General features: G+C 56.3%; 1 protein-coding gene across 3 annotated transcripts in view; it reads right to left on the bottom strand.

The window, feature by feature from the left end:
• Positions 1–239: 239 nt before the first annotated feature.
• Positions 240–10093, bottom strand: part of LOC111157575 (alpha 1,4-galactosyltransferase (P blood group)) — a 25477-nt gene continuing 15623 nt past the window's right edge. Inside the window, exons 2-3 of one of the 3 annotated variants that reach the window (XM_022519108.1) lie at positions 3647–3767; positions 240–2103 (exon numbers count right to left, since the gene is read on the bottom strand). In XM_022519108.1, coding sequence (XP_022374816.1) covers positions 996–2057 — 1062 coding nt within the window. In that variant the 5' untranslated portion in view covers positions 2058–2103; positions 3647–3767 and the 3' untranslated portion in view covers positions 240–995. The remainder of the gene's footprint in view (positions 2104–3646; positions 3768–10093) is intronic. The other 2 variants (XM_022519107.1, XM_022519109.1) reach the window with 2 other exon arrangements.

Genomic DNA, 10093 nt, shown 5'->3' with positions numbered 1-10093 from the left:
CCCCTCTAGGCCTGGGGACAGCATGCACCTACTGGGGTAATGGGCTCCTGTGGTGTCTTGTTCGCGTCCCCCCCCCACCCTCCAGGGTCCCAGAACTCTGCTCTCCAGGCAGGGCTGAGTGACTTCAAGCACATCATGACCACCTCTGGCCCAAGCTGCTTCTCATCTGCAGAATGGGGCTACTGTGGGCCTGTACAGTGGATTCCTTTTATCAACCACCAAGCACTCGGTGTCCGGGAGCCGCTTATATTATGTTTATTATCCTGTGTTTATTGTAGGCAGGATGGGGGTTGGTTTTCTTAAAACCCGCCCCCACGCCCTGGAGTAGCCAGCGGGTGCACGTCACCCTTGCAAGATCTCTGGAAAGAGAATGGGGTGAGCAGGCAGGGCTCCCCAGGCCAGCTCAGCCACTCAGCGCCTCTGACAAAGAAACCAAAGGCAGGAAAGAGCAATGCCCCTCCAGCCCCAACCCCCAACCCGGGCTCATGAGGCCAGGTGTGCACCCCTGCTGCCTCCCCCAGCCCCTCTCCTTTCTACCCCTGTTCTGGGGTTTTTCTATCCATGCTCTCATTGTGGGGACCTTGGCCCCCACTGGGCTGGCTGCCCCGAGATGCCCAGAAGCTGCTTTAATGCGCACAGCTCTGGTGTGCCGTCCAGAAGACCCAGACGCTCACGACAGCGGGTTCTGGGCTGGAGCCCTCCCCACCCCCCACTCGTTGCCTGCACCCTTGAGAAAGCACACAGGCTGGGGGGTGTCCCACCAGCCTCGCCCGGGAGGGAGCGGACCTGGGGGCCTGCAGTGGGTCCTCCAAGCACACCTCTGGGGCTGACAGCTGCTCACCCTCCCCTGAGCCCGCCCCGAATCCTAGGCTGTGGCCACTAGGGCCTCTCTGTCCTGGGCCCTCCCATCTCGCCCCCCCGCCAGGAAAGGTGGCCGGGAGCCCTCCTCCATCAGGACCCCCAGTGGTGTGGGGAGGGTGCCCCAGGCAGGCCTGTCACAAGTACATCTTCATGGCCTCATGCGTCGTGGGGCAGTAGCGAGCTTGCAGCTGGGCCAGCAGCGCCTGGGACGTGGCTTCCAAGCGCGTGCCCTGGCTCTTCTTGTTCCACACGTGGACGGCGTACGTGGCCTTGAACAGCCGCTGCAGCTCCTCGGGGCTGACCTCCTGGAAGTACCTCCTCCAGTCCTGCCAGGGGATGGGGTAGAAGGCCTCGCTGGGCAGGGTGGTGACGCCGCGGCAGGCGTGGCTGTCGTCCAGGCTGCGGATGGAGCACCACTTCTTGAACACCCGCGTGAGCAGCTGCGGGCCCTGGTGGCCCCAGATCCAGCCGTTGTAGTGGGCCACGAAGTCGCGCATGCACAGCGCCATGAACTCGTGGTGGCGATCGAAGGCCAGGAAGGCACCATTGAGGACGTAGCGGGACTGAGTGCCCAGCGTGTTGGTCAGATTCTGCAGGTTCCTGAGGACGATGAAGTCCGTGTCCAGGTAGATGCCGCCGAACTTCCACATGAGCGCGATGCGGGAGGCGTCGGAGAGCACGGGCAGCGCGTACGGCTCCCAGCGGTGCCGCCGGGCCGCGTACCAGGCCGCCAGGGGCGTGTCCCGGAACAGCTCCTCCAGGTCCAGCGGCAGCAGGTGCACGTTGGGGAAGCAGCCCAGGAGCGAGAGGCCCAGGTGCCGGGGCAGGGAGGCGTTCCCGCCGGGCAGCCCCTTCATTAGGACCATCACCCGGGACTCGGGGTGGGTCCTGGCGGCCGACTCCACCGAGCACATGAACAGGAAGTTGGGGTTGGTCCGGTCTGAGGTCTCCAGGAAGAAGATGTTGCCCGGGGGCGGGGTGCTGGACAGCAGCGTAGGGGGCACCAGTCGGGGGCAGGGGACCTCGGCAGGCAAGTGAGAGAACTCTCTCTGGCCTCTGGGCTCTCCCACGATGTGCCAGTAGATCATGACGGAGACAAAAAACGTGAACTTGAAGCTGATGATAAACAGGGTGCAGACCCGCTGTCTCGGGGCGCCCCGAAGCAGCCGCAGCAGGCACTCAGGGGCCACGGGCATGTTCTCCCCAGATGACGCCGAGCGCCCGCGGCAGGAACTGGCCGGTCTGTAAGAGATGAGTGTCACATTCGGGCAGACCGCGGGCATCCCCGGCCCCAAGAACACTTCCCACAAGCACCAGTGATGGCCAGTGCTAGCTTCCAAAAGCCCACGGACCTGCTGGCTCTGAGTGCCACCTCCTTCCTCACCTGCAAAGCGGAATGGCAGGCCAGAGGCCGCAGGCTGGGAAGAGTCCCTTTTGCTCTCTGTGACACACCTGGGAGCTTCCCGGGAACTGAGCCAGTGCTACCTACAACACACGGCCATCATGCCCCAGGCCAGGGTCTGGCACAGACGAGGGTTGTCAGAAGCGATGCCTCTGCCACGTGGCACTCGGACCCCTCTGTCCGGTGAGGCCTGGGCCCCTTGGGCCACTGGCAGCCCGTGATTTGATGCCTAGCACATGGACCCCTCAGCCCCATTCAATTCCACAAGCCAGGCCTGGAGCTGCTCCAAGAGGGCACACTGCCAAGTAGCCTTCGGGCTTTTCAGCAGGAAAGCCTGGGGCCTGGGCAGGCCTGGGCACTGGCACCCGAAGCCTGGTGGGCTCCAGGCACCCAGGGATGCATGCTGGGTCCTAAAGCCCTTGTCTCAGACACAGTGGAGTCTCTTAAGTGTCTGGCTTTCCCAGCCTCTACCCTGGGCTGTGCTTCCTAGAGACACAGGTCTGGAGGGAGAGGGGCAGGGAGATTGTGCTACAAGCCAGTAACCCCACCTAGGACTGCTGCCCTCGACCCTCACCCTTCTCCTGGTGATGTCCACCTGGCCAGCAGCCAAGAACATCCTGGGGGCCTTACAAGTGGCTGGGGGAAATGCAACAGGCCTGGGTTCTGTCCCCAAGGGCAGGGCTACGGGAACACCTGGGAGGCACAGGACCTTAAGTCTGCCTGAACCAGCTAAGACGTGGGGCAATTCACTGAGCTCACGCTTCCTACCTGCAGGCAAGAACACCAGAACCCACTAAAGGGCTGACTGTCACCACACACGTGCCAGGTGGCCTGCTCAGGAAGTCACACACATGAAATGTTCTAAACCCTCCCAGGATCACTGTCCCCACCACCACGAGGCACCGAGAAGTCTGGTGATTCACACACGGTCCCAGGGCAGGCAAGTGGTGGGGCGGGGGCTTGAAGCCAGGCCACCATCCAGCCTGGGAGAGAAGTGGCACAGGGGTCGTGGGAATGCACCTGGCACTTCGGGGACTCAGTACGCATTTACCCAGGCTGTTACTGCTATTCACGGAACCCCGGCCACCATTTACCCAGCACTTTCTAAATTCCTGGGGCCCGTGTGCACCTCCTCTGGCTCTCCGTAGCCCCAAGGGTGGTTGGGCTGTTTCTCCTTTAGAGGCCAGGAAACGTGGACACACAGAGGGATGGAGGGACTGGGCACGCAGCCTGGGGGTTAACGGGGGCTGGAGTCAGCCCCTCCCCAGGACAGAAGGGTCTCATAGCCTGAGGCTAGTGCCAGGAGGCTGGGACTTGAGCCTCTGGCCTGCCCTCCTGGTGGGAGGCTGGGACCCGCGGTGACGTCACTGGCTGGTAACTGACCAGCCTGGGTGGCCCATGGCGGCGAGGTAGGGATCCGGAGACACGCCCTGGCTCAGCAGCCACAATCCTCTGCCGACAGGAACACGGCCCTTCCACAAATGCTCCACACCCACAAATCCATCTGCAAAAGATGGCGAGACACAGAGTGAGGAGGGCGCCGGGCTCACAGAGGCCTCATGCCCCAGCCACACAGGGTCACTGGCTCAGTGATCTCTCTCGGCCCCACAGGGTGCTTAAGAGGAAGGAAGAGATAGGTGCAGCTCTGCCCCCGGGGAGCTCTCAGCGGGCAGGGGGGCCATCTGGAAACAGACATGGGCAAGGCTGGTGATCGCTGAAATGCAGCAAAGGGTCCAGTGGAGCCAGGGGAAGGTGGCTTCCTGGAGGGCGACACTGATGGAAGGGCCTTAGCCAGGTGGGCCTCCAGAAGCGACACAGGGTCCTGTGCACCTTTCCCCCGCCAGAGCCCGGCTCAGAGCCTGACACACAGTAGGCACACACAGACGGACTCGCCCTCTCGCTGATCTGCTCACTCATGGACTCACTCGCCCGGCGGCCAGAGGGACACTCCGAGGACATTAGCCAGGCCATGTCATTTGTCTGCTAAGATCCTCAGTGATGTGGGAGGCCCGGGTCCACCAGGTCCTGCATGGCCCCCATCCCGGCCTCACACCCTGCGTCTCTCCGGGTCGTCGGCTCTCTCCCAGCCACACTGGGCCTGCTCACTCTTTCTCAAACCCATGCCCCCATATTGCCATCTCAGGGCCTGTGTGTTCACTGTCCCCTCTGTTTGGACCCCTCTTCCCACAGCTGTTCACCTGGCTCGGTCCCTTACCTCCCTCTTGTTCTCACTCAGAAATCATCTTCCTGGGGCGCCTGGGTGGCTCGGCCGGTGAAGCGTCTGCCTTCGGCTCAGGTCATGATCCCAAGGTCCTGGGATTGAGCCCCGCATGGGGCTCCCTGCTAGCAGAGAGTCTGCTTCTCTCTCTTACTCCTGTTCCCTCCTCCCCCTTGTGCTCTCTCTCACTCTCAGTCTTAGTCTCACTCTCACTCTCACTAAATAAAATCTTAAAAAAAAAAATCATCTTTTTCCTATGGGGCCTCCCAGGCCCCAAAACTCCACCTCCCCTGTCCCTTCATGGCCTCCTCTGGAGTTTACTGTCCCCGGTACTTCCTCTGCCATACGGGACGTTTCGTTCTCATTTGTGTGGGTTACTGATGTGGAACGTCACCCCACGGGGACGGGTCTTTTTTGGTTTTCCTCAGCATCTAGAGTAGAGGGCCCCAGGGATGCAGTCCACAGTCACCGAGCAAAGACTCAGTGGGTGGGTGAGTGAGTCAAGGAAGGAGCAAATCAACGAGGGCAGGAATCAATGAATAATCAGTGAATGAATGAATGAGCAAATTAATGAATAGGCTGGTCAGCGAGTCAGCAAATCAGCAAATGACAAAAGCAGTCATGAGCGTGTGAGCAAGGAAAGGGGGCTGGAGAGCCGGGGAGCGGCCTGGGATCCCTGGCTGGGTCATGAGCAGCAGCGCCACTAGAAGTCAAGAACCTCATGTTCCCCTGCCAGGAGAGGCTATTTTGGTCCTGAGTATTTTTAACCCCATGTGAACCACACTGAGGAGTGGGCAGAGAGTTGTACAGATCGAGGCCCCGGCCTCCCAGGGGCCCTGCAGCATTGGGGTGATCTGGCTCTTCTGTGGGATGGGGTGGGGTCTGGGCCCGTTGGGGAGGCCAGATGTGCCCCCTGAGCCCGCGCCCGCCCCCGTGGAGAGTGCCAGTCCCAAGCAGTGTCGTTATTTGGTCCCGGAGCCCAAGACCCAGGAATAGAAACTGTGCACAGGGCCAAGTTGGCCACAGCCCAATCCCCGTGTGACCTCAGGTCCAAAGCATGCTCCTGGCCCCCCGGGATGGGCCTCACAGCTGCAGCCCAAGTCCTGGCCCTTGTCAGCAGAGCCTGGCACGTGGCCACTGCCTCCTCCTGCCTCCCTGCCCTAGGGAGATGTTTCCAGTTAGCTTGCTGACTGTGGCCACCACCCCGCTCTGAGCTCCTCTGCGGCTTCCCATCATCAGGACCCCCGTGATCCAGCTCGGGCAGGAAGTGAGGGTGAGAAGCACACAGCTGGCAGGTCAAAGGCCTAAAGGCCTGACCACTCCCTGCTCACTGGGCCCTCCGCACCAGCTTCGTGCCCCCCACCCCAGTCAGGAGCACCGGTGTCAGGGACCAGGTCCAATTGCCTAGAAATGGCTTCTCTGCCTGATAATTGTCCCTCCTTCATGGCCCACAGTAGGGACCACCCCACCTCTGACCTTCCCTCGGCTCCCGTGTCCATCCAGCTCAGCCTGGTGCTGGTGGACCATGACCGGAACAGAGTCACGGTGATGGACAGACACGGTCCACGCCGAACCGCGGGCTGCTGGGATGGGTGCTGACTGGCTCCCAGAGGTCCAGAGAGGGACAGGGATTCTGCCAGGGTCACACAGCCATGGAGGGTGGAGCTGGTGCCCTCAGGGAGCCCTTCCTGCCCCCCCCCCCAGGTCTTCCTGGAGATGCTTCAGGAGGCAGACAGCCCAGCAGAAGTCACAAACCACAAAACCAAGGAAACAGAAGAGGGACCAGACTCTGATCTGCTCCCTGTATTGGCTTCCTGTAGCTGCTGAGACCAATGACCACAACAGGTGCCTACTTTTTTCACAGCTCCAGAGAGCAGAAGTCTGAAACCACGGTGCTGGCCAGACCCGACTCCCTCTCGAGCTCTAGGGGAGAACTGTTCCTTGCTCCTTCCAGTTTCTGGTGCCCCGCTCCTGCCCCCCGCCCAGGCCTGGGGCTGCTTCCTCCAGCCTCTGCCCCTGCGCTCACACGGCCTTTTCCCACGTATGTTCTTCTCCTCCTCTGTCTGTTGCAAGGACACTTGTCAATGGACTACGGCCCATACTTGGCTAACTAAGCCAGGATTGTTTCCTCATCTCAAGATCCTTAACACCTGCAAAGACCCTTTTTTCCAAAGGAGGTCACAGTCACATGTCGCAGGGGGTAGGACACGACATATCTCCTCTCAGGCCACTATTTATCCCAAAACACCGCTTTATATGTCCCCCCTGTCCTGGCGTCTCAGAACCACCCTCTGGTCACACATTGCCTGGAACATCACTGGAATGGCAGCTCCTCTGGACCCCAAGTGGGCCTCGCTGCATGGCCAGAGAAAAGGGGTAGATGTTACCTGCACTGGTGATTCCCAGTGCAGACAGGGCGGCTGTCTGCTGGCTTTGCCTGCCCAGCATCCATTCTGACAACAGTATCCTGATTTCTTTTGAGGAACCCCTTTCACCTCACAGACCTCACTCTCTAGTTCTTGGGGTGGGCACACGATTCAAGTCTGCTTAATGACTGTGCCATGTTCTCCAGGCCACAGTGAGCAGCTCGGGGAGGAAACGTTAACCCAATCCAGGCCAAGCAGAGTCACATGCTTTCTGATGGAGGCGCTAAGATGGAGCCATGAGCCAGGAGGGCGAGCCTGCCTGCCTGCCAGAGAATGAAGCTGGCCCAGAGGCCGGCAGAGACAAGAAATGGAGAGAAAGAGATGCGTGATGATGTCATCATTACACCTGGATGCTGCTATGCCTGAAGCTGGTACAGCCTAGACTTCCTGTTACATCAACCAACCAACACACATACACACACACACAGGGGAAAAAGAAAGAAAGAGATGAAGGAAAAGTCTACCAAGCTGAAAGTAGGGATACTTTTGGAGACAGGACAGGATCAGGAACTCAGACCCTCCTTGGTGGGAAGAATCAAAACTTAGATCTTGAAAATCCTGCTTGAAGAGTTCGCAGTCCTGGCCCTGTACCCCTCTCCCATCTTTTGAGTCATAAGTAAATATTTCTACTTAAGAAGCAGGAGTTAGGGGCGCCTGGGTGGCTCAGTGGGTTAAAGCCTCTGCCTTCAGCTCAGGTCATGATTCCAGGGTCCTGGGATCGAGCCCCACATCGGGGTCTCTGCTCAGTAGGGAGCCTGCGTCCTCCTCTCTCTCTCTCTGCCTGCCTCTCTGCCTAGTTGTGATCTCTGTCAAATAAATAAATAAAATCTTAAAAAAAAAAAAGAAGTAGGAGTTACAGTTACTAGAAGGTGATTTTAATAAAACAGCTGTTTTCAGAGCAGAACTTATACAATGTTTCTTCTCTGAAGCCCGTAAGATGTTCTAAAGTCAGAATCGGGTCCATAGTGGCTTGCTCTTTGGGCAAGATTACCAACAAAATGAGGGAGGTAGAGACTTGTTTTTCCAAAAGGAACAGGGCAGATTCTTGGTTCTGAATCTTTCCTCCTCTGCTGATGTCATACAAAGCACAGGAAACAGAAAATAAACCACAAGTTTCAGCTTTAGGGACACTAAGGGCACGGAAAACCCATAAACCCCAACTCACATGTAAATGAGGCCCAAAGCTCCTGAGTCCACCAGATACAGCAGTGAGCCGGGGAGGAACAGGGTGCAGAGGCGACCCGAAGTGGAAGCTGACAGAAATTAGCACTTCTAAGAGGAAGATGAGTAAGTCAGAAGAGTGAGCTGTAGTCCAAGTGAACCGGGAGAGTTTAAATTTGGAGGCAGGTGGCCCATTCAAGCCAGTTGTGTTCTGTGAGGCCCAAGTACAGTGGATCCAGAAAAGGGTCATATGTTATTTTATTTTTTATTATTTTTAAAAGATTTATTTATTTGAGAGAGAGCACACAACAGGAGGGGCAGGGAGAGAGAGAGAGAATCCCAAGCTGACTCCACGCTAAGCCCAGAGCCTAATAGAAGGCTTGATCTTGGGGGCACCTGGGTGGCTCAGTGGGTTAAAGCCTCTGCCTTTGGCTCAGGTCGTGATTCCACGGTCCTGGGATCAAGCCCTGCATTGGGCTCTCTGCTCCATGGGGAGCCTGCTTCCTCTCTCTCTCTGCCTACTTGTGATCTCTGTCTGTCAAATAAATAAATTAATTAATTAATTAAAAAAAAAAGAAGGCTTGATCTTGGGACCCCTGAGATTATGACCTAAGCTGAAACCAGAGTCAGACACTTAACCAAATGCATCATCCAGGCACCCCAAGGAAGGTCATATTGTAAAGGAATAATCAATTTCCGTAAAAATGGAAAAACTTCGAGAACTAGCCTGGTCTCTCTCCCAATTTCCACCAAAACCTCCTACTAAATGCTGATCCAGGAAAATTCAACCAATTTGATTATTTAAAAAAAAAAATGGTTAAAGGAATTAAAAAAAAAAAATAGTGTCCATACAAAGATACACCAATGAAAAGGGAAAGGAATACTAATGTTCTCTTATGTACAAAGAAAAATCACCATAAAAATATTCCCACAAAATGATAAAAATTCTAATACAAAATTATGGCATGAATTAAAAAAGAACAAACAGGGATACCTGGGCAACTCAGTTGTTAAGCATCTGCCTTAGGCTCAGGTCATGATCCCAGGGTCCTGGGATCGAGCCCCACATGGGGCTTCCTGCTCAGCAGGAAGCCTGCTTCTCCCTCTCCCGCTCCTCCTGCTTGTTGTGTTCCCTCTCTCGCTGTGTCTCTCTCTCTGTCAAATAAATAAGTAAAACCTTAAAAAAAAAGAAAAGAAAAGAAACACACACACACACACACACACACACACACACACACACACGACTTTAAAAAGTAATTCCAGGGATGCCTGGGTGGCTCAGTCAGTTAAGTATCTGCCTTCAGCTTAGGTCATGATCCCAGGGTCCTGGGATCAAGTCCCACATCAGGCTCCCTGCTCAGCAGGAGGCCTGCTTCTCCCTCTGGCCCTCTCCCAGCTCATTCTCTCACTCTCTCTCAAATAGATAGATAAAAATTTTTAAAAAGGGGTGCCTGGGTGGCTCAGGTAATGATCTCAGGGTCCTGGGATTAAGCCGCACACTGGGCTCTCTGCTTAGCAGGGAGCCTGCTCCCCACCCCACCTGCCTCTCTGCCTACTTTTAATCTCTCTGTCAAATAAATAAAGTAAAATCTTTAAGCAAAAATATTTTTTTAAAAAAAGATTTTATGGGGCGCCTGGGTGGCTCAGTGGGTTAAGCCGCTGCCTTCGGCTCAGGTCATGATCTCAGAGTCCTGGGATCGAGCCCCGCATCGGGCTCTCTGCTCGGCAGGGAGCCTGCTTCCTCCTCTCTCTCTGCCTGCCTCTCTCCCTACTTGTGATCTCTCTGTCAAATAAATAAATAAAATCTTAAAAAAAAAAAAAAAAGATTTTATTGGGGTACCTGGGTGGTTCAGTGGGTTAAAGCCTCTGCCTTCGGCTCAGGTCATGATCCCAGGGTCCCGGGATCGAACCCCGCATCAGGCTCTCTGCTCAGCAGGGAGCCTACTTCCCTTCCTCTCTCTCTCTGCCTGATTCTCTGCCTACTTGTGATCTCTCTCTGTCAAATAAATAAAAACAAAAATCTTA

This window comes from Enhydra lutris, unplaced genomic scaffold (assembly GCF_002288905.1).
Source record: "Enhydra lutris kenyoni isolate GAN:26980312 unplaced genomic scaffold, ASM228890v2 scaffoldscaffold55, whole genome shotgun sequence".
Taxonomy (NCBI): domain Eukaryota; kingdom Metazoa; phylum Chordata; class Mammalia; order Carnivora; family Mustelidae; genus Enhydra; species Enhydra lutris.
This window is presented reverse-complemented; position numbering and strand designations above follow the sequence as displayed.